Source organism: Lynx canadensis, chromosome D3, assembly GCF_007474595.2.
Source record: "Lynx canadensis isolate LIC74 chromosome D3, mLynCan4.pri.v2, whole genome shotgun sequence".
Lineage (NCBI taxonomy): Eukaryota > Metazoa > Chordata > Mammalia > Carnivora > Felidae > Lynx > Lynx canadensis.
Window position 1 is genome coordinate 71,804,259 of NC_044314.2, and position 24,426 is coordinate 71,828,684.

At 44.6% G+C, this 24,426-nt stretch overlaps 2 protein-coding genes across 2 annotated transcripts; one reads left to right on the forward strand and one right to left on the reverse strand.

Moving 5' to 3' along the window:
• Positions 1 to 6,850: 6,850 nt before the first annotated feature.
• On the reverse strand, positions 6,851 to 13,588 carry DUSP18 (dual specificity phosphatase 18). Its single transcript, XM_030292182.1, has 2 exons — positions 13,260 to 13,588; positions 6,851 to 10,575 (listed from the first exon to the last, which is right to left on the reverse strand). Exon 2 carries the CDS (start codon positions 10,504 to 10,506, stop codon positions 9,940 to 9,942), a length of 567 nt encoding a protein of 188 aa, XP_030148042.1. The 5' UTR covers positions 10,507 to 10,575; positions 13,260 to 13,588; the 3' UTR covers positions 6,851 to 9,939.
• A 95-nt stretch (positions 13,589 to 13,683) lies between these two features.
• CD3H5orf52 (chromosome D3 C5orf52 homolog) lies at positions 13,684 to 20,532 on the forward strand. Its single transcript, XM_032595448.1, is given in 5 exon segments — positions 13,684 to 13,805; positions 13,807 to 14,063; positions 16,187 to 16,295; positions 19,158 to 19,196; positions 19,198 to 20,532. Coding segments are annotated over 5 exon segments (483 nt in total). The 5' UTR covers positions 13,684 to 13,787; the 3' UTR covers positions 19,258 to 20,532.
• Positions 20,533 to 24,426: the final 3,894 nt, after the last annotated feature.

Below are 24,426 nucleotides of genomic sequence, written 5' to 3' on the forward strand. Positions count from 1 at the left end.
GAGCCAAAGAAGCCAACCAGAAGAGTTCCACGTCTCCTAGGACTGGGTCTGCCTTACTGAGTACATCCCTGCTGTACTCAGGAACTGGCTAGAAGGAGTTTGAGGGAAATCAAGCCTCAGCATAAACATGGTGATGGATTTCACCCTGCCCTTGGTCAGTTTTTCTTTCTGTTATTGGAGGTCTGTGGGACACATTCTTAGAATCACCATAGATGCCATTGTCACTCGCATTTTACAGAGCGGGCAGAATTCCAGAAAAATTCCAGGGTCTGCCTGAACTCACAAAGCAGGATGAAAATCCATCTTTTGATTCTCTTTCAAGCTTGTTACGTGATATAGATCTTAAATCCAGAGGTGGAGTTTGAAGGATTCTTAGGGCATTTGGATGTAACATCCCAGAGATAGGTAAGCAGGGTTGTGTGCTTCAGGGTCGAGAGCTAACTGTCCTTGGGGTTTGTAATAGGATCACCATCTTAACACATGTTCTTCAGGGAAATCACCAGGGCCACTATCATGTCACTATTTATCTGACAGGGTATTATGAATTTCACAGAAACTTCTTAAACCACATTAATTCTTTAATTCATCATAAAGAAAGAAAGTAATTCTGGACTTTTAAGGTGGGAAAGTTAGGGGCACCTGGGTGGCTCAGTTTGTTAAGTGTCTAACTCTTGGTTTTGGCTCAGGTCATGATTTTACAGGTTAATGAGTTTGAGCCCTGAATCAGGCTCTGTGCTGGCAGTGTAGAGCCTGCTTGGGATTCTCTCTCTCTCTCCTTTTCTCTCTGCCCCTCCCCCACTCTCACAGTCCCTGTCTCTCTCAAAATAAATAAATAAGCTTAAAAAAAAAATAAAGTGGGAAAGTTAAAGGTTCATAAAATCTCACAGAGACCTGGAATCCCTGCTCCAGGCCAGGATGTTGGGCTGTGAGGATCACTTCATTTTCCCCTATTACAGGACTATGTCAAAGCTCCAACATGACCTACTTTTCCTATGTTGTTTGAGTAAAGGGCTACTCTCCTGAGTCTGAAGGAATGAAGCGAACTTTTTGGGAAAAGGACTTGAACCCTCCCAAGAGCCCTTGATCTCAACCTCCTCCACTTAGGATGTGAAATCCTGGTCTTACCACAACCAATTCTGAAAATTAAAAAGATTATTTTCAAAAGGAAGATCCAAAATTATATTTCTCCAACTACAAAAAAAAAATGCATAGAAGGAAATATACCAGTACACTAAAATGCTGACTTCGTTATTGCCTGAAGATAGTATTGTAGGTGGACTATATTTGTTTTCCTTTTTCTGCAAATGGGCACATATTTTTAAAAATAAATTTCTTAGGGTTCCAGTTCTGAGTAAGATAGAGTAAGCATCATCTGTCCTTCCCCCAAATGCAACTAAAAACCCTGGACAGAATGGAGCAGCTCTCTGAGGATTCTGAAAATGAAAGTGTAGCAGGTGGTTTGGGAAAGGGAATCAGATCTTGAAGTATTAACAATCTGGCGGTGAGCTTCCTGTTTTGTTTTTTGTTCCTGTATCTCCTGGCCTGGTCTCAGAGGCAGCGTGACTCCTGGACCTGTGCACTGGACGTGGAAGAAAACAGTCCAAGAGAAGCCATCTTCCTGGTCTGAGGAGTAGAAAGGAGGGCCCCTTTAGAACAAAGTAAGGGAAATCCTCCCCCCCAACCCCGACTTTTCTCTTCTTTTGCCCTATCCCCAGGCAAGCCTCATACTTAAGTTAGAACTCAGGGCAGCAGCAGTGGCAGTGGCAGCTAGGAAAGCACACCAAACTCTGAGGGGAATCCTGCTCTCTGAGCAAAAGAACTGTCGCCATAAGAAAAGTGTGTATGGAGGGAGGAAGGGAGGGGCAGGGGGAGGAATTCTCATTATCTTTTATCTCTTCATCCTGTCGCTTGGCCCCAGAGCAGACCCAGTCACAGAATGTGTGCTGCAGAGCAGGCAGACCAAAAGGCCCTGATTTCTAGCTGGAGGAACAGGGAATGGGTAGTCTAGAAAACTCGTAAGTGTGACAGAGATCGTGGAGAAGAGAGAGCTTGAGAAATAGATCCCATAAAGTTCCACATGAACTGGTAGGCTCCATGCATGGATCTGACTCTAAACAGTATTCCAATGACTTCCAGAACTAAACTAGGTAGACTACCCAGATTTCAGACTGGCCCCTGAGTGGCACAAACTTAGGACAGATCTAAACTACATTGCAAAAGTTTTGAAAATTGAAATGACGTTGGAACTATGGCTCTTTTAAAACACAAACTTCAACTGAGTAGATTTTAAAGATCTTATTGGCTTTATTCAACAATTCATGAATCTGGCAGCATCCAATCTAGCAGAAAGAAAGGAGCTCCAAGGAGTTGTACAAAATGAAAGACATTTTTAAACAGAAGGGAGCAGGTACAAGAAAGTTATTTTAGGCAAAACAGTGGGTAGGTTATTGCAAGGTAATTTTTCTTTAGGGGATGGCAGGGATTTATCAGGCAGATTACCTAACTAGTACTGATCATGCAACTTCTGATTGACTGGTTTAATATTCCATTTCTGGTAGAGCCAAAACTGTAATTAAATAAAGTCTCAGTTTGGTGACATGGGGCTCAGCATAAATGACTCCATTTTATGCTTTCTGTTTGTAGTGTTGTTTTTAACAGTCTATAGGAGGCAGATCAGAACTGAACCTCAATGGGGCAACTGCCTCTTAAAACAAAAACTCACCATTTTCCATAGGATTTAACTAAGACCTACAGCCTCATAACATAGTATTCAAAATGTTCAGGATACAATCCAAAATTACTCTATGTAGAAAGAACGAAGAAAGTCTGAACACTGAGATGACCTGGACGGAATTATTGGAAAAAGACTTTAGAAATGAAAAAACTTAGCAGAAAAATAGAAGCTATAGAAAAAAACTAAATAGAAAGTTTTAAACTAAGAAATTATATTCATCAAAATTAGAAAATATACTGGATGGCCTTAGTAGCAGAATGGAGATGATAGAGGAAAGTCTGTAAACTTGAAGATAGATCAAGTGGGTGAAATGCCCACCCCTCTCAAAGATGTCCTGCCCAATTTTCTGGAAACAGTGAATGTTACTTTATATGCCAAAAGGAACATTTAGATCTAATTGAGCTTATGGACTTTAAAATGAGGATTACCTGGGGTGCCTGGCTGGCCCAGTCGGTTAAGCTTCTGAGTTCGGCTCAGGTCATAATCCCGAGGTTCACAAATTCAAGCCCTGTGTCGGGCTCTGTGCTTACAGCTTAGAGCCTGGAGCTTGCTTTGCATTCTGTGTCTCCCTCTCTTTCTGCCCCCTCTCCTCCACTCATACTCTCTCTCTCTCAAAAATAAAAAATAAATAAAAACATTAAAAAATAATATGAATATTATCTGGAATGTTGGGCGGGCCTAATCTAATCACATGAATCCTTAAAAGCAGAGAATTTTCTCTGGCTAGATTTAGAGTGATGCAACAGAGGGAAAAGTCACAGTATTCAAAGTGTGAGAGGGACTCAACCTGCTGGAAAGCCTTTGAAGGAATGTGGGCAGCTTCCAGGAGAAAAGACCAGCCCCCACCTGACAGCAAGGAAATGGGTCTTTTGTGCTACAATTACAAGAAACTGAATTCAGTCAACAACTTCAATACACTTGGAAGCAGAATCCTTCCTTAGTGCCTCCAGTAAAAAACAAGACAAAAAACAACAACAACAAAAAAATGCATGTAATTTCAGCCTTATGAAATATCTTGATTTTGGCCTTGTGAGACCCTACGCAAAGGATTCAGTCAAGCCCAATGAGACTTCTGACCTACAGAAATTGTGAAATATTGATAGGTATTGTTTTAAGCCACTGAGTTTGTGGCAATTTGTTCCAACAGCAAGAGAAAACTAATACATTATCCACTGAACATCAAAGGGAAGTGATTAAGATATTAATTCTAAATAGATTCTGAAAAGTTAAGTATGTATATTATATTCTCTAGTGTAACCTCTAAGAAAACTATATAAAATTAAAATGGAATACTTTAAAAGTATTCAATAATCCAAAAGAGAGCAGGAAAAGGGAAACAAATAGAAAAGAGGGCAAGTGGAAAACAAAATGGTAGACCTAAATCCAAATATTGATAATTTTGGTCTAAACACACCAATTTAAAGACCTATTGGATGTGTAAAAACAAAACGCAACCATATTGTGTCTCAAAAAAACCCATTTTCAATATAATGACATAGTAGGTTCAAAGTAAAAGGATGTAAAAGTATGCAAATACTACTCAAAACAAAGCTGGAGTGGCTATATTAATATCAAAGTAGACTTCAAAAACTTAAGAAGGATAAAGAGACATTGCATATTGAAAAAGGGTCAATTCACCATGAAGACATAACAATCCTAAATATGTATGTACCTAACAACAAAGCTTCAAAATACATGAAACAAAAATTAATAGAATTGAAAGGAGGTATAGACAAATCTACAACTTCAGTTAAATATCTCAACACTCTTTTCCCCGTAATCAGTAGAATAAGTAAACAGAAAATCAGGATGAGTGTAAAAGAATTGACACCACCATCACCATCAATCAATAAATTTCAATCAATAAATTTACATTTATTGACCACTCTATCGAAAATAACCTTTTTTCCTCAAGTGCACATAAAGCATTCACCATGATAGACCATATCCTACATGATAAAGTGAACATTGACAAATTAAAAAAAAGTTCATGTTTTTTTAAAATTTGGTTTTGAAAGCAAGAGAGACAGAGCATGAGTGGAGGAGGGGCAGAGAGCAAGAGGGAGACAGAATCTGAAACAGGCTCCAGGTTCTGAGCTGTCAGCACAGAGCCCAATGTGGGACTTGAACTCACAGACTGAGAGATCATGAACTGAGCCGAAGTTGGACATTTAACCCACTGAACCACGCAGGTGCCCCAAATTTAAAAGAAATGAAAGCATACGACTTATGATGTCCTCTTATGATGTTTCATCATGATGGAATTAAATAGAAACCAATAACAGAGAGATGGTTGTAAAATTTTCAAATACTTACAGATTAAAACTATACACTTCTAAGTAATACATGGGTAAAGGAGGACATTTCAAGAGAAATAGAAAATATTCTGAAATGAACAAAATGAAAATGCAGCATATTAAAGTTTATGGGATGCAGGTCTGAAATCAATAATCTAAGTTTCTACTTTATGAAATTAGAAAAAAGAACAAAATAAATTTGAAACAAGCAGAATTGTAGAAATAATAAAGAACAGAAATCAAGAAGTAGAAAAGGGGATTGGGGCACCTGGGTGACTCAGTTGGTTGAGCATCTGACTTCAGCTCAGGTCATGATCTCGTGGTTTGTGAGTTCAAGCCCCATGTCCAGCTCTGTGCTGACAGCTCGGAGCCTGGTGCCTACTTCAGATTCTGTGTCTCCTTCTCTCTCTGCCCATCCCTCACTTGTGCTCTGTCTCTCTCTGTCTCTCAAAAATAAATAAGTAAATGTAAATAAAAAATTTAAAAAAAGAAGTAGAAAAGGGAAGAACAATAGAGAAAATAAAAAACAAGATAGGTAGTTCTTTATTTCTTTTAATGTTTATTTACTTTTGAGACAGAGAGAGAGAAAGAGAACGAGCGGGGAAGGGGGAGAGAGAGAAAGGGAGACACAGAATCCAAAGCAGGCTCCAGACTCTAAGCTGTCAGCACAGAGCCCAACAAAGGTTCGAACTCACAGATTTCGAGATCATGACCTGAGCTGAAGTCGGAAGCTTAACCGGCTAAGCCACCCAGGTGCCCCGTAGGTGGTTCTTTAAAAAGACTTTAAAAGTTGATAAACCTGTAGCCAGACTAATGAAGAAATAAAGAGAGAAGACAAATTATCAGCACAAAGAATGAAAAGGTGATATCTCTGTGGACCCTGCAGATAATAAAGCTAATAAGGAATACCACACATAAGTCTACATCCATAGATTTGACAATTTCAATGAAATGGAGCTATTCCTCAAAATTCACAAACTACCAAAACTCACCCAAGATGAGATAACTTGAACAACCTTCTAACTATTAAAAGAATTGAATTCATTGTTAAATACTTCTGAAAAAGACATCTCTAGGTCCAGACAGTTTCCCTGGCGAATTCTATCAAACATTTAAAGAAATAACACCAATTCATACATCTCTTTCAGTAAACAGAAGAAGAGAAAATACTTTCCTACTCATCCCTAACTTCCTTAACTTAACAAAGGGTTTCCTTAACTACAAAACCTATAGTTAACATCATAATTAGTGGTAAAAGATTGAACGTTTTCTAAGATCAGGAACAAAGCAAGAATGTCTATTTTCATCCCATATTCATCATCATACTGGAAGTTGTAGCCAGTGTAGTAATAAAGACATTCAGATTGGAAAGGAAGAAATAAAACTATTTCTGTTTGAATATTACATGATTGTCTACATGCAGATTGCCAAGGAATCTACAAAAATGTTCTTAGAAAAGTCATAGGATACAAGGCCAACACACAAAAATCAATTGTATTTCTATATGGTACCAACAATGAACAATTGGAAACCAACATTAAAAAAATTTTTTTTTTTACAATTCCCTCTCTCAGTGAAATACTTAGGTATAAATACAGTAAAATCTATAAGATTTGTATGCTGAAAAACCACGAAACACTGATGGAAGACATCAAAGACTAACTAAATGGAGAGATATACTATATTCATGGATCAGAAGATTCAACAGAGTAAAGATGGCAATTCTCCCCCAAATTGGCCAATAGATTTAACACATTTTCAATTGAAATCCCAGTAGAAGTTTATTTTTGTTGTTGTTGATACAGACAAGTTGGTTCTAAAATTCATATGAAAGGCAAAGAAACCAGAATAACCCAAACAATTTTTTTTAAAGAAGAAAAATTGGAGGACTCATACTATCAGACTTTAAAACTTACTATAAAGCCACAGTAATCAAGACAGTTATGGTACAGGTGAAGAGAAAGATACATATATTACACAGAATAAAGAATCCAAAATAGACCTAAACAAAGGAGCAAATGCAACCAATAAAGACAGTCTTCAACAAATGTAGTTGAAACCATTAGACATCTATATGAAAAAAATATGAACCTCAAACTAAACCTCACACCTTATACCAAAGGATAATAAGAATAAGTGAAAAATTTAACCCCCCAATCTTTAATATTGGAGAAAAGCTTTGTGCTCTGGGGTTAGGCAAAGAATTCTTAGACATGACACCAAAACAACAATCTATAAAAGGAAAAATTGGCAAGTAGCCCTTCATCGAAATGAAAGACTTTTGTTCTGCAAAAGACATTTCTAAGAGAGATGCAAAGACAAGTCAGACTGGGAAAAATATTTACAAATCTATATCTGACAAATGACTTGTATCCAGAATATATAAAGAATTCCCAACCCTTAAGAGTGAGAAAACGGTCCAATTTTAAAATGGGCAAAAGAGCTGAATAGACACTTCACCAAAGAAGGCAGGTGGAAGGCAATTAAGTACACACCATCATGAACCATTAGGAATATGCAAATTGAGCTAATACCACACATCTATCAGAATGGCTAAAATAAAAAGTATTGGCAATACCAAATCCTAGTGAGGAAGTGGATCTCTCATAGTGGAACACAAAACGGTATGCAGCCACTCTGGAAGTCTGGTAGTTATTTTATGAAGTTAAATATAACCTTTACCATATAACTGATCAATCCCACTCTTGGCATATACCCTAGATAAATGAAAACTTATGTTGACATAAAAACCTAAACACAAATGTTTGTAGCAGTTTTATTCAAAATCACCCCAAACTGGAAACAACCCAAATATCCTTCAATGGGTGAATGTTAAAAAACAAACTGTGGTACATCTGCACATTGGAACACTACTTAGCTATAAAAAACAACCTGAATGAATCTCAAAGACATACTAAAGAAGCCAGTCTCCAGAGATTACATCCTCTATGATGCTATGGATGTGACATTCTAGAAAAGGCAAATCTTCAGGAATGGAGAACAGATTGGTGTGTGCCAGAGGCTTGAGTGGAGCAAAGGTTTGACAACAAAGAGGTGGCATCAGATAATTTTTTGGGTGATGGAACTGCTGTGTTCTAACTGCAGAGGTAGTTACACAAATGTGTTAAAACAGAACTGTACATACAAAAAAGTTAATTTTATGGTATATTAATTCAAAGTTTTTAAAAATGAAGATAAAACATGTCCCAATCAATTTCTTTTTAAGAAGGCTATAGAAGAAATTTCCCACTTCCAGAAAGTCTGCTTTGTGGGGGCTCTGCCACACCAGCCCTGGTGTTTGGGGGTCTGTTTATTCGCCTATAAAACGAGAAGTCAGTCTACAGCAGTGATTTTCCTTCTCCCCCACACTCTAAAATTGTACCCTTGGGCATGCCCGTCATGGAAGTGGGGGTGGGGTAGAAGGCATTTGGCTTCCACTGGACTCGACCCACAGAGAAGTTGTGCTTTTGTCTCCTATATTGTTCATTTGAAAACCTCTGGATTAGAATTGCTGGTCTTGAGTCAGATCCTCAGGTCCTTGGGAGGTTTGAACCATCTTGGATTTCAGGGTCTATAGGTTGGGCCCACTCATTTGTCCCTTTGTCATGTGCCCTCATAGACCCAGGTGGTTAGCCAGACCAGGGCACTGGCTTTAGTGGTCAGCAATCTAAACAAGGCCTTTGTGGGGAATCTGGAAGAGTGCTCCTTGCTTTAGGACCCCCAGGGCATGCATGGATTAAATGCAATGGGAACTCTGAAAAGGCTAAGAAGCTAGGCCTCTTCTAAAGTAGGGTGTGAAGGGACTTAAACCATTTTTTTTTTTCACACAGGAGGACTTTTTGGAAGAACATTTTGTAAACAGTAAAGGGTTGCGCAAAGATAGGGGAAATGCCATTGTGAGGATGACCCCAATAACCCGGGACCAGCAGGGCCAAAGCATCATTCATGCCTAGAGTTGCTACCATAAGCCCTGACCATGTGTCAGGCACCAAGTTAAGGAATCGCTGAATCTTCATGACAATGCTGGGAGAAAAGGGCTGTAATTGCTTGGACAGATGAGAAAGCTGAGGCTCCAAGAGGTCCCAAATCATATAGGGAGGAGGTGACAAGGCTAGGTTCCAGTCTGCAGCTCTGGCCTTCCAAATCAAGACCTGTGAGAGAAACCCCTGAAGCCTGATGTCAGGCCTGCTCTCCACGTGCGCCTCTAAGAAGGAAACTAATGTCACCATCAAAGGCCGGTGGGGCACTGCCATGGGTACTTTGAGACCTTGCCACCTACAATAGCACTAAAAAAAAATTTTTTTTTTTAGTTTTATACAATGGAATGCTTTCTTTGAAAACTATGTCATGTGTAAATCCAATCCAGAAAACCAGAGTTGGGTCCCTGTGGCTGAAGGTAGAAGCAGGGTTGGCCTGGGCCCCCAGGGCTCCCAGAGCACCACCTGAAGGCCATTTATCTAGTAGGTTGGCACTGACTGTGAGTGGCACAGGAGGCGCCATGATGCTTAAGGCTCTGGCTTTGGGTTTGAAAGAGTGAAGTGGAATGGTGGCTGACTCGTTTGTGGGTTGGTTGGTCTGCGGGAGGGCAGCAGGCTTCCAAGCTTGCTATATGCTTTAGGCACTGGTCCATTTGACCTGGGCACTTGCCTCTCTCTCCCATCTGGCCAGCAGCCATGACCTGTCACTCACAGGGTAGGAAACTTACCTGCACCATCGTACAGTTAGTGAATTTAATCTTTGAAGATATGGATAATAAGGTTAAAAACTACAGCACCTTTCCTTTTTTTTCTGATCCTTATAAAAGGCATCATCTGTTTTTTCTGTAACAACAGTAGAACGTTTAAGTTCAGATCTCGGTCAACAGCAGATCTGCACCTTTGACCTGGGCACAGAGGCTGGTGAGATGGCTCACAGTGGAATCATCAAATGGACCTCCTTCTCGTAGATGTCAGGGATTACTCCCATAGGGGAGCTGACCATGTGCACAGAGTTCTTGCCAAAGAGCTGGAACTCATAGTGGATGAGCTGCTCCCAAAAGCCATTGTTGGGCCGGATGATGGGCCGGCATGACTTGGTCCACGTGTGGGCGTCCAGCAGGGACATGGCATGGTACTTCATGAGGTAGGCAAGGCAGAGGGCAGCTGAGCGGCTCACGCCAGCAGCGCAGTGCAGCAGTGTGCGGCCCTGCTTCATCTCCACACTGTGGATGTGGTCAGCAATGGGGTCAAAGAAGTCACAGAGACGTGAGATGGGTGTGTCAGCCACCGGCACCTGTACATACTGGATGTCCTCGTATAAAGTGTTCACTACTTCTACCGAGACATTGATGACCGTGGTGATCCGGTTGCTGGAGAGCATGAGCTTGTTGTTGGCAGCCACCCCATTGCTGATGTATAGGCTGCTGGTGATTTGTGAGAGGCCGCTGACTGATGGCTGCCGGAACTGAACCGGAAAGGTACACGGGGGTGCTGTCATCAGGCCAGTGGGTCAGCGGCCAGTGAGGCACAAAGGCTGCATCTTTCTGCTAGGCTGTGCCATGGGAAACTGCAAGGAGGGAGAGAATGTTTAGAGAGCAGGAGCCCAGCTGGGCCAGAAAGCCAACTGCAGGGGATTCCTGGGAAATGGATGGACGGATCTACAGCAGAATCCCCAAGGTGGTCTTCTGGCCATCACAGCAGAATTAGCCAGAGAACTTATCTTCAAGTCTGGAACTCAAGGCCTCCCTTGAGGGGCTCCATGTCTCTAGCTGGGTAGGCTGACTGGTGTCCATCAGATGTGGCCTGGCCTCTCTACCTAGGTTCACACGGCCCTCTTCTCCCTCTAAGTGGGAACTACTCACACAGCTTTCCTTCTCTTCTGACTTTATGCTTAAATCATGAGACTCTGAACCAGTGATACGGTACCAGAGCCTACTGTGCTGGGAGTCACTAGTGGTATAAGAGGACGTAGGGTCTCAGCTTCCCCCCTTCAAGAACTACCCCTTTGAAGAGACCAGATGTGCCCCTGTAGAAGTGACGTAAATCACAGAGTACTACATCACTAACCAAGTTCCTACACCTTGCCTCTAAGGAATGCCTGGGGAAGAGGGTGGCTGAAAGCTTCCTGGAGGCCAGCATAAGGCACACTATATAGCAGCTCCCAGGAGCAAGTGCAGAGAAGCAGAGGGGCCTCAGGTAGACAAGCTACACCAGCATGATGCTGTGTGCAGCAGGGCTGTGGCATGCACCCCATGGAGGGGCATAGCCCTGCTTTCTCCTAAGAAATCCCTGGCCCTTCATTCTCCTAGTCTTGAACATAGCTGTAAAAAAATAGCACATTTTCACATGTTCCACTGAAATAGGAGTATTCATATTTAAAGCACACTTCTCAAGGCCAAATAGCAGCCTTCATTAGGCATAGACAAATGAGGAGCAGAAGTTCTGTTCCCCTGCTTAATATATTTCACTGGCTGCCCACTGTCAGGATGAGATAAAGCCCCTTGGCTTGGCTGTCAAGGCCATTTGTGGTCTGGCTCCTGCCCATCTCTAGCCTCTTATTAGCTTTTCCTACATCCTGAAGGGCCTTAGCTAGGCTGAGCCATTAGCAGTGCCTTATGGACACCTGGTTCTCTCTGGCCCAGGGCCTTTGCTGCTCTCTCAGCCCAGAACCCTCTTTCCCTACAAGCCTATCAGATCCTGATCTATTCCATTCAGCAGAGGACTTGGGATCTTAGTCAAGGGTCGCTTCCTGAGGGAAACCTCCTGGAACCATACCCCTCTCCCACATTTGATCAAGTCCCTGCTCCAGGCTTTCTAAGCCCTGAGTGTTCCTCTTCCTACCATTTCCTGAAGATGGGGTTTTGCCTTGATTTGTCTGTGAGTTCTATTGAGATTCACTGTAACTATCTTTACTTCTACCATATCACTAATGCTAAGTTCTGTGTCCCTACAAGTAGGTGCTTGATAAATATTTGTTAAACGAAGGAATGACTCTAACAGCCACAACTCTGCGTTCTGAGAGATCTTCTGGAAAAGATGAGTTCCCTGGCTTTTTTTTTGTCTAGAATTTGGGCGAAGAGCTTAGTGGAAGTAAGAATGATTCCTAAGCTGCTGGAGAGGATGGCCAAAGGCTACATAGGCAAATCCTACCAGCCAATGCCCCAAAGCATCAGGCTCACCTCAGGAATGGCAGATGGGGTGTTTGTTCTAAAGGTCATGTGGGGGCAGAGAAAAATCCCCTCAAAACTCAGTTGAAAGCCTAAATGCTATGGGATGTCCATTACCCAAAATGAAGGATCTTTATCGCCCGAAAATCCAGAGAAAAGTGGACTGAGGGTCCCCAAAATTAGTGCCCAGTGGGTAACAGGTATAGAGGATGCTATTGATCACAGTGACAAAAAGTTTGCAGAGAATACACTTCTCTTGAAGGTGAGGGTAGTGATGGGAGGAGACGTTTTCATGCTAGTCAAGAAATATTTATCAGGCTCTGTATTAGGTGCCAGGAAAATCAAGTGTAAAAGAGAGTCATGGCCCTTCCTCACAGAGCAAAAAGTCCAGTAAGAGAGACAGAAGACATTAAATAGACAATAATAAGCACAACAGAGCTGGAAAACAGGGAAAACAGTGCCTATCTTATAAGGATCTTCTGAGGATGAAATGAGGTAACCTAGGTAAAGTGCTTAACAGGGCCTGGCACAGAGTAAGCTATGGTAACTAGCTGCTGTTAAGGACGTTGAAATGCAGGGCATTATGGGAGTGAAGAATAAAAGGATTTATTTCAGGCTGGGGGTGAGGGAGTTGCAATGATTGCCTCAAGAAATGACACAAAGATTTGAAAAATATTCAGCACGAAGGGGAGGGTGGTGGAGACTAATTTCACCGTTTTATAGCCTACAAAGCCTTTGGCTTCCCTCATCTGGTTCTGTCTTCAAACCAACATAACAGGCTGGTGTCTGGAGTTAGTATCTCCATTATACACACGGGGAAAGTGAGATAGAGAGGAGAAAAGGATCTATCTAGGGTCACGAAGCAAGGTCCTAAAGCTGATCTTTATGGTCTCATTATGGGCGAGAAAAGTCAGCAAACACCGCGGGGCGTTCATTAATACTGGGTTAAAAGCATGGAACGAGGTCCACGGGTTGACAAGAGCAAATAGCCCCTTCCAGGGGTGAGTCACATAGGTTTCCTGGGGGAGTTAATGTTGGAATAGGCTCTTTCGCCTGCTGGGTGTTAAGACCCCCATAATCTTACCTTTCTCTCGTGGGCGAGAGAGCAGGTTCGTTCAGGAAGCAACCTCGCCCGAAGTGGGCGAGGGTCTCGGGGAGAGAGAAGACCGGTCACCACCATCCGGGAGCCACAATCCCGGGCCTTCCCACGCTCTGGTTTCCATAGCGATGGTCCTTCCTCGAGGTGAGGGATCCTCAGGGCCGCGTCTTCGGAGAAACCCCGGCCTCCTCTCCGCTCTCTGGAGCTGTCCCGCCCGCCCTCGCCAGGTTACCCGCCCCTCGATCACGCCCGGGCCACATGAGTTTTAGCGGTGAGGTAGTATCTGCCACGCTCTCCGCAGCCCTCTGAGTCTCGCCCAGCTCGTTTCCACGGCAACGCGCCCGGCCGCAGCACGGCGGCCGCCGAGGGACAATCCTGCCGCGCCCGCAGCCTCCGGGGCTCCTGGCACAAGTCCCGCCTCCAGGTCCCACCTAGTCCCCCGGGCAACGCGCATGGGTTTGCGCAACGTGTGTGCCCTGGGACTCACTCTGTGTCCGCCCGCGCCCTCCGAGCATGGCTTATCATCTGGTTACCATTTTTTACCATTTCTGAGTCGTTCTCCAGTGTGGTAGACGCGGCTGCCCAGCAACCCAGGCCCTCGGTCACATGGAACCTGGGCTCGCCTTTGGGTTATTCGACCGCCGCCCAGGCCACCACCAGTTCCGGCACCACCCCGGCCTGGACCTTCCAGCGCGATAGGCTCGGCTCTCACCCCGAAATCAACGTAGGGACCCACCCGCAGATCTGCTTCCTGCGGCCGCGGACAGCGCAGCTGCCGGTGCTTTTCAGGTGCGGCCCAGGTGCCCAGGGCTTTGCTCAGACCTGGAAATCTCTCAGATCCCCGCTCCCCCAGCGGCCTTGGGACTCCCCCCCCCCCCCCACCCTTGGCTCTCCCAGAGCCCCGAGCCCCTCAGAGCCTGGCACTTCGTGAAACTACAAGAGAGTCTGGATTTCTCGCAGGTGCGAGCCCCTCAGCTCCTTCCCAGTCCAGCTCCTCGCATCCCCGGGAGCCCAAACGCCCTCAGCCCGGACTCCCAGGAGAAGTTGGAATCTCCATCTCCCACCCACGTCTTCCAAATCTCCCGGGCCCTTCAGTCACCCAAGCTTGACATCACGTGGCGCCAGGGTCCCCAGCGCCCTTTGGGCCAGCCTTGAATTTCCTTAGAACCTAGCAAGTCCCAGGCCCCCTCAGGCCTCTGACATCCCTGTCCTCAGCCTCTCTGTTCCCCAGTAGTCCTGACAAAGCCCCTCAGCTCAGCTCCAGGCCCACAGACTCCAACTTCCCCTCCTTCCCGTCCATTCCACAACCCTGGCAGCATCCTCTAGGCTCCCACAAAGGCCTTGGGTTGGAAAGCAATTTGGTTCAAAATGACCACTTATTACTTGAAAGGGGATACATACAGTCACTGCCCCCGCCGCCCCCTTTTTAAAATTTCCCAGGAAGTATTGGTAAATTTGGTGCACCACTGAGTGGGTGAAGAGTGTTTTATATTATCTTTAAATATTTTTGGTCTTTTTTTTTTTAAAAAAAAAATAGGAATTAGGAGACTTTCGTATGTGAGCATCTTTTTGTATGTGAGCCTTTTTCATTTCATGCCTTTGCTGTCAGAAAAATGTAAATGCGGGACTGGGGACATTTGTTTATACTAGTCTGAAAATGTAAAAACATTCATAAAACGATAGTTTGAAATTGGCTGAAAGTAAACTAGAAAAACATTTTTTAATCCTTCAAAATGTTTTAACCTTTAAAAATTGCCCTTTTTGTCCTATCAAAGTAATATACACTTATAGGAAAACCAGACCAGACAAACAAGCAAAATGTATGGCCACATACAACCACCGTGTATATTTTTCCAGATCCATTCATGTATATGTACCACAACATAGTGATACATCTTTTAGGGGAAAATTTTGTCACAAGAAAGTTCACTCTTGTGTTACCTACCTGCTCCCCCCCTCCTCTAATACACCATGGATGTCTGTTTTATTCATGGCTGCATAGTATTTTATTGCATGACCTAATTATGATTTATTCAATTGCTTCCCTATTGTACATTTAGTTTACAAATTTTAGGAAGAAAATATGAAGAATTATTTTGAAATAGGCAAAAACACTTAAAGGTACATATTTGCAAAACCATTTCATGGTGCAACCAAATTATCAAAAAGTGAAAACTTGGCATATCCATTTTTGACCCAAATTCTTCATTTTGGCCAAATTTTTATCTCTAGTTTCACCTGGAGCACTTGGCTCCATTCTGTTCCCCTCCCCACCCCACCTGCCTCCCTCCCATCCCATCTTTATTTCTCATCTCAGAGGGTTTTCTCAAACCTTTCTCCACCACAGATTTCCCTCACTTTTCTAGACTTTTTCCAAACCTTCTTCCCTTAGAATTTCCCTATTAACCAGCCTAACCTCCAAACCTCTCTTTTTCCCTGCTTCCCCTGATCCCTCCCCCTTCCAGTCTTTCTTAGACCTAGGCTGTGGAGCAAATGCTCCCCTCCTCACCTCCCTCTGACCCTTATCGTACAACTTTTGCTCCTTTCCACTAAGACCCCCACCTTCCATCTCATCCTACATTTTCTCCTTAAGATGGCTGCTTCTGAGGACAGTTCTGAGTCCTGTTCACACTTTTCTTGTGGACTGCTCTGGGCCTTTCTACATCCTTCTCAGGATGGCTTTTCCTTTCAACATCCAGGAAATACCCCTTTAGTGCATTTTCTGCAAGAGGAGTAGCCTAGGCCTACTCCTTTGCTCCTCTGACAATTATGACAGAGTTGTGTCTCTCCTAAGAATATCCTGGAGAAGCCTTAGTCATTCCCCTAGGACCCCAGCAAATCAGTCCCTGTCCTAGCCCTGCCATATGTCCCCAGCCATCTCACCCTGCACCACTTTTCCCTTCCATTTCCAGCTTAATGAATTCCAGTGAAGCAGCAGTGAAAAAATTTTTACCCAAGAGCAACTTACCCCAGGTGATTATTCGTGACAACCTCAGTGCACAACGAGTCTATGAGATGGAGGTAAAGTCATCAAAAGCTTTTGGCTTAGAGGGCATTAGTGGCTTGACCCGTGTTCACTTCACTCTCCCCAGTAGCCTTGGGGGGTGCAGATTACAGATCTCAGAGGTGATAGGGGGCCATCAAGGTGCTTTAAAGCTAGTCCCATTTTACAGAGGAGGCAACTGAGATTCAGGGTTACTGATTTACCCCAGATGTCCTAGCTATTCTTGGGCTGCGGGAGCTAGGGAGAGGATTCTATGTTTGTTGGCTCTTGTGGCATTTCTCCCCCTCCAATCATGTTATTTCTCTATTTAGGGAATCCATAAATGGATTCTACTATATCCTGTAGAAAGAAATCTTGGGTCTTAGAGTTTGAAGTGGCATCAACACTATTAGGTCTGTTTTTTTCCCTCAGAGATTCCCCCTGTTTTCCGGAGGAGAACTGAAGCCCCCCCCCCCCCCCCCCCTTTTTTTTTTTTGCTTTTAAGTAGGGTTAGACCTGCTTACCCAAAAGCCCACAGAAGAATGGGAAAGAAAACAGTGTTTTCACCACACAGGCTCAATTAATTCATTAAATATATCATTAGGGGCTTTTTGGGATAGGCACTGTGTTGGGCACTAGGAAGAGGCTGGTGAACACAATGGACTATGAGAATGTACTCATTTCTTCAAGCAGAGCAGGCAGCCCAGAGTTGAGTTGCTGCCCCCTTCTTGACTCTACTGACTTCTCTCCAACATTCCAGGCCCAAATCTGGATGGGCCTATGAGATTCTGACATTAAAAAGAGTAGAAGAGGCTCGGGAGATGATGCTAAATCCTCTTAAAGGTCTTAGAGGCCAAAAGAAGAGCAGGGGTCTGGGTGTTTCTCCTTCTGCTAAACTTCAATGGCACAGTTAGTGGAAAGAGGGTGGACTTGGCAATGGGCAAGCCAGCTTTGTGTGACCTTGGGGAATCACATTTCCTGTAGGACTCTTTCTCATTTGTAAACTAGGGTCTATTAGGATCCTTTTGGTTGCAGGTGACTCAAACTGAACTTGAACTAGTACAAATAAATGGAGAACAATGTGTTTACATAATCAAGGATAGGTAGGGCAGGATCACCAATGTTTGGGATGAGAGGAGCCAGGGGCTCCAATACCATTGGATGTATCTTCCATTTTCCCTTTTCATCTCTTTCCTGTGTCTTTTTGCATGTTGGCTGGCTATCCCTGGGGAGTGTGGCCCCAGGAAACCTTGGCCTGTAGCCTAGAAAGGAAATGGAGTGTTTCCACTGTTGCTCACATTAGACAATTCCTGGAGAAGGACTCCTATTGGCCCAGGATATGTCACTGGTCCATTGTTGCCCCGGTCAGTGTGGCCAGTGGGTATGAGCTATTCTGATTGGCTCAGGATGGATTGGGGGTCAATTCCTCTAACCAGTGGGGGAGGGGATGTTATACCTCTGGCAAATGGGTTGAGGATCCCTGAGATACTATAACTGGAGACTCTCCTGAGGTGCTTTATATGTACCAGAGGGCTGTGCCAAACACCCTCCAGCCATCCAGAAGTTCTCCTTTTAAAGCTATATCGAGCCCTTATGTGTTTTAGATACTCAGTGTCCATTATGTATTATTAACCTACTTACTAGTTCAGGAAATTGAGGCTCAGAGAGATGGAGTAAATTCATTAAGATCATACAGTGCATCATTGTAGAATTGCAAACCTGGGTCTGACTGACCACAGTATGGGACATCTTCCCTTAAGGACAAAGACTATCTTCTCCTTATTTGTAGACCTGGTGACTTGCTAAGGGCCCAGCATGGCAGTCTTTCTGTCTCCCCACAGAAAGGAAAAGAGGCACATTAGGAAAAGAGGCAGCTTTGACTAGCCACTGATTTCTCAGGACCTTGACAAGAACAGCAAAGGCCTTGTGTCTTGGGAATAATCTGAGCACACAGAGAGAAATCACCCACCCTCCCTCTTTATCCCTTGTTCCCAAGATCCACTTAGGTTCTTTAACTCTCTTTGTCACATAATCATGGCAACACTGACTGGCCTTTATGGAGTTTTCCTTTGCTTATATTGTGCTGGGTTTTGAGACAGAATCCATTTTTAGAGTCCCTGGGAGAGTTTGTGAAAATGTCAACCCCAAGATCACCTCCTACCTGATTCTTATTTCACACGCCCAACGCTTCCCCATCCTTCAAAACCCAACCCCAATTTATATGTCACTCTTATAGGAGGCTTTTCTTGATATCTCCCTTCTTGGAACTCTGTACTTTTAGGGATATGGCACTCTGTGCCTCACTTAGAAATATTTGGGCATGTGCCCCACCTTCCTGACTATGTTGTAGTTGTTATGAAGACCTGTGGTTGATTTTTGTTAGTATCCTCCTCACAGCTAGCTCATTGGAATAAGTACATGAGTGAATAAGATAGAGAATGTGCCTTCCCAGAGCTTCTAGTCTTGTTGGGGACAGGACGGAAATGATATGATAGACGAAATAAGTAGAGTTCAGTGTGATACAGAGGATGTTGCAGACAATATGTGGTAAGCACTGAATGAATCATAGGGACGGGGTGATAGGATTTGAGGAGGAGGAGGAACAAGATGGTCTTTTCCTCCACCCTCCCCACCCGCACCTCTTTCTGACCAGTTTTCAAATAGAGATGTTGAGGTCAAAATCAGGCCCCTGGGCTGCAGACTGTTGGAGGTACTCTAGGGGTAATCTAGCTCAATGTCCACATTTTACAAATAGGGAAACTGAGGTTCCCTATGAGTCAATATATTTATGGAATATTGGGTCCATCTGGCACATTTTCCACCCCCATATCAGCAGCATGAGCATTTCTCTTTCTGTGAAGTAGCCTCTTCATCCTAACGTCGCCTCTGTTTTTTGTCAGATAAGAGCTTCAGACAAGACCAAGAGAAAGATGAGCCACTTTGTATGACCATCTGAAGAAAAAGTTCATGACCGACCAGCTCAGAAAGCTGGGGTGCTAGAGACGGGAATCCATGAACATCCAGCAGTACCTGGGAAGCATCCAAGTATGCAAGGTCCAGTTCAACCTCCATCCTCACAGGAAAAGCCAGCCACCCTAGTCAAGGCAGAATAATCTGCCCCTGAACCATGATGACACTAGACTACAGGAGGAGGAGACTTAGAAACTAGCCAGCCTACACCATCACAGAACCATAATAAACTAAGATCAGCGGACAGTGGAGCACCAAAACCCTCAGCCACTGTAATATTCCTTCCCCTACCCATCCCATCTGTTCTGGTAAAGGTGATCCTGAAGGTCCTGTAGCTGCCTAACCGGGAGGAGGCTGAATCAAGCTGGTTTCCATGGTTAAGGCAAAGATCGACCTCTGGTACCCATGTGTCTGAAGTGAAATGCTAGGCCAGGTGTCCTGGGACAGTAGTACCTTAAATGGGAAGGATTCAATAGTGCCGCTGCCTAGTGGTAAGGGGGTCAAGGTGGGGCATTGGACAGACCTAGGTTAAGGGCTATATCTGCTACCCCTCAGCTGTGTGACTTTGTAACCTCTCTGAGCCTCTGTTTTCCTATCTGAAAGAGTGGGCTAGTAGTGAGGGAACCAACCTCCAAGAACTGGTGTGAGGATGTGGTGTGTGGTGTGGTTGGCCTGGGGCCTGCTGATGGCTCTTATCATGATGGCTCCCGTTGGCTTCCAGCCTTGCCAGTTCTCACTTCCTGGCCTGCCTGCTGTTCCGACTACACTCTTGACAGTCCTCACATTGTGCCTTTACATGCACAGGCCCCTTATCCAGAACACTCCTTCAGCCCCCCAGGGCTGTCAGAAAACTCTTCATCTTTCAAAGTTTATCTCAATGCCATTTCCTGCAAAGTGTTTCTGACCTCCTCTGCCTCCTGCCTGACCCTTCTCCCACCCTGCCTTTGTCACATGGGCTTCTTCTCCCCTCTGAACTTGGATTACCTAGGGTGGCTTCATTCTGCCTTAGGTGGTAGCTGTTTGGGCATTTGTCCTAACCCCGATTAGATGGTACGGACTTCAAGAGCAGGGACGAAGGATCCTCCAAGATTCAGTCCAGGCTTCTTCTGTGACACTTGCCCCACCTGGCCCCAGTGGAAAAGGCCACTCCTTCCTGTGCCCACACCTCTGTCTGCACTGAGTATATGGTTGGCCATTTCTTGTTTGCTCACTGTCTCCCTAACCAGATTGTGAATGTCTTAATGGCAGGAACCCTGACTTACTCATCTGTAACCACAATGCCTAGTAAATGGAGTAGGCACTTGGTGTTTTTTTATTTTTTTGTTTTTTGTTTTTTGTTTAATAAATGACTGGTTCCTCTTTGTATTATAGCTTTAGCACAGTGCATAGAGCAAGGGCCTAGTATATATATATTTTTTAAGTTAACCAAGTCCCCTCATTTTCCAGATAAGGAAACTGAGGCCAGAGAGGTGACCTGATATACCCAAGGTCATGCAGCATGTTAATGGCAGAGAACTAGAAGCAGGTTTCCTTACTGCCATGGAGTGGTCATTCTGCATCACAACGCCTGCTAGGTAAGGACATCAGTACTCTCAGTGGCTGTCCTCACTGTCCTCACCATGCCCTCTCCAGTCTTGCTGCTTGGCAGCAGACCTTCCTCTAGGCTGAATCTCCAGGAGTCCCCAGCCCAGGTGGCCTGCAGATGGAGGGGGAGGGGGAGATGTTCATGATGTTTTTCTTTTCCTCCTTTATAGTCTTCCTTTGAGAACTGGAGTGTGCTGCTTTTCAGCAGGGGTAAAAGCAGTCTTTTCCCAGACTCTTATCTGTTTCTTTGGCTGATCACAACTGATTAGAATAATTGATTTTCAGTATTTAAATTTTATTTTAATATTTTCAATGTTTAAATTTTATCATACAAGCAATATGACCACATTTGCCAAAGACCTCTTCTGTTAGATCAACCATTGTTAGCACTTTGGTGTCTTTCCTAAATTTGGTGTATTTGTTTCCTTTCCACAAATATTTTCCCTTGACCATCAGCTGATGTACCAGGAAAGGGGAAAGGCTCTGGGGATCCTGGAGTCTTTACAGGACACACAGAGCAGCCCCAGCCCCTCTTTCTCCAAACTGTCCCCGGGGTCTCCCTGCTTCCTGGATCTCATTTAATGCATTCTCTCTGAGCCTTACCCCAGTCTACCCTCCAGCCACATGCACCCTTCTCCCCTGGATGGCTGGCCTTGGCTGAGGGTCTTTGCATCCTCTTGCTGTGGCTGGAAGGATTGGGAGATCCTTGGGAGTGGAGCAGGTGGTGGAGCTGAGATGTCAACCTAATGAGTCATGTTATAGGTCACTACTTCACCTCTGATTGTGTGGACTTAGTCTTCCCATTTTCTTAAATTTTTTTTTTCAACGTTTATTTATTTTTGGGACAGAGAGAGACAGAGCATGAACGGGGGAGGGGCAGAGAGAGAGGGAGACACAGAATCGGAAACAGGCTCCAGGCTCTGAGCCATCAGCCCAGAGCCCGACGCGGGGCTCGAACTCACGGACCGCGAGATCGTGACCTGGCTAAAGTCGGACGCTTAACCGACTGCGCCACCCAGGCGCCCCAGTCTTCCCATTTTCACATTAAAAACCAGGGAATGTTGTGGCACCTCGGTGGCTCAGTCGGTTGGATGTCCAACTTCGGCTCAGGTCATGATCTCACAGTTTGTGGGTTTGAGCCCCTTGTTGGGCTCTGTGGTGACACCTCGGAGCCTGGAGCCTGCTTTGGATTCTGTGTCTACCTTTCTCTCTGACCCTCCCCCACTCATGCTTTGTCTCTCTCTATCTCTCAAAAATAAATAAATGTTAAAAAAAAATTAAAAAGGGGTGCCTGAGTGGCTCAGTTAAGTGTCCTACTTTGGCTTAGGTGATGATCTCGAGGTCTGTGAGTTCGAGCCCTGCATTGGGCTCTCTGCTGACAGCTTAGAGCCTGGAGCCTGCTTCAGATTCTGTGTCTCCCTCTGTCTCTGCCCTTTTCCCATTTGCACTCTGTCTCCCTCTCTCTCAAAAATAAATAAACATTAAATTTTTTTTAAAAAAATTAAAAATGGGATGTTGCATTTAAGCAGGGAACAAGACATGATAGAATTCTGGAGACTCCACTTAATTGTTGGGTGGGAAAAAGAAGTTTAAAGAGAAGAAAAATCAGCAAGGAAAGAATGGAGGGGTGTTGGATGGGATGATATTGTTCAAGAAATAGAATCTTGAAGTTAAGGAGGTTTAGAGATTCTTTAGTTCAGTGGATACACATACATGCATGCACACATGTGTGAAACTATTAGTTCAAATGAAATTTTGCCTGGAAGCCCATTATGGTAATCAAGACTTTTGCCATATTAACATTTATTTAGCACTCATGTGCCAGGCACAAGGCTCAGCTCTTTTCAAACATGAGTCATTGAATCCTCCCAATGACAAAGTAGGTAATTTTATTAGCCCCATTTTATAGGTGAGAAGTCTCAGAGAGTAAGAATCCTGTCTAAGGTTGGGCACCTAATAAGTGACAAAAGCCACCCTAAGCCTGTCTCACTCTGAAGACCATCTCCTAACCACCATGTGTTAAGTTCCCCATCTTTATTACTCTAGTTGAAAGTGGAGGGCCTGGGACCTAGAGCCTTCTGGAGCATGATTTCACAGATGGTGTTGCAGGAGCCTCAGCTGTAATAGCAGCTGGACTAAAGCCCAGGTCTGCCTTCTGCCAGGTGGCTAAGAAGACCTTGTCAGTGATCCTGGGATGGATAGGCTGTTTAAGGAGAGTTAGGCTGGGCTAGGGAGATAGAGATGAGCGAGATGAAGTAGGGCACCGGAGTCCCACCTACTGCCCACTGGCTGTGAAGACATGTTCCCAGTTTCACCCTCAGTAAATCTCTGTGGGATATCTTTTGTGTCTGAGGAGCTATGCTGAGGGCAGGGCACAGATGAATATAATCTCTTTGAAAGGGATCGAGTCTGTTTCAGCACACCTTTAATTCTTGCTGAAAATACATTTCATTCCCTCCTCCTCTATCACCACATGCATGTTACTACTTTAGAGTACTTGGAAAAAATTCCCAGTGTATAAAATGTACTGGGTGCACAGTGGACCTTGTTTTCCTTCCAGAATTTCTCCATGACCTGGAACAAAAGGAGGGAGCTTCTATTTACTGAGCACCTGTTTCATGCAAGGCATTTCATATTTTACCTCATTCAATCCTCACAATAGTTGTCAGGTATGATGTCCATTTCACAGGTGAGAAAACCAAGGCACAGAGAGGCTAAGGAACTTGCTCAGAGTCAGTAGGTTTGATCCAGCCCATGAAATGCATAGGGCACACTCTTTCCATACCACCCAGTCACTCTGGTGATCCTCAGCCTCACTGTCAGCACCGAACCCAATTCCAGCCATTGTTGGCTGCAGAAATTGCTCTGTGAGGGATACCCATGTTGTGGGCCTATTCATGGCCTTGGCTGCTGACTTTCTTCCTGGCTATTGCTGTTGGCCACGGTGGTCAGTGACATGGCGGGGAGGAAGTCTTAAATGAAGACTCAATCCCCTCATGGCGGGTCCCAGCTCCAGGCTGTCAGACTGGGGCAGTGGCTTTGGAACCCCAGCAGGGGAATGTGGGCTGCCAAGGGGCTAGACAGCTAGAATTATAGCCGCAGCTTGTCAGGGAGCAGGGGGAGGGAGCTGGCTGCTACAGCTGCAGCTCAGAGTGAACCCAGAATTCTTACATATCCACCCCAGTAGTCCGTCTGTCCGTCCATCCATCCATCCATCCATCCATCCATCCATCCATTCCTCCATCCATCCATCCATCCACTCAACTATCCATGTGGCCCTTCAGCACATAATCAGAACACAAAGGTGGAAGAACTCATTTTCTTGTTTGCTGTGATGCCTCTCAGTTTTCCTGATCAGTGGGGAGAAGTGGGGTGGCCTGCCGGCTGGGAGTGCTTCTGCCTGGCTTCACTCTGACCGTGGGTGGGCAAGTCACCTCTCCACTCTGGGAGTTTGTGGGGCTCAAAAAACCTTAGGGCTGCCTGGTGCGGGTCACTTCTCTTATTTTACTGGTGGGTAAGTGAGGCAGGGAGAGGGGAACTGATTTGTCAAGGTTAAGTAAGGAATTCATGGTGGATTTAGGACTGGATTGCAGGATGCTGCCACTCATTTGTAAA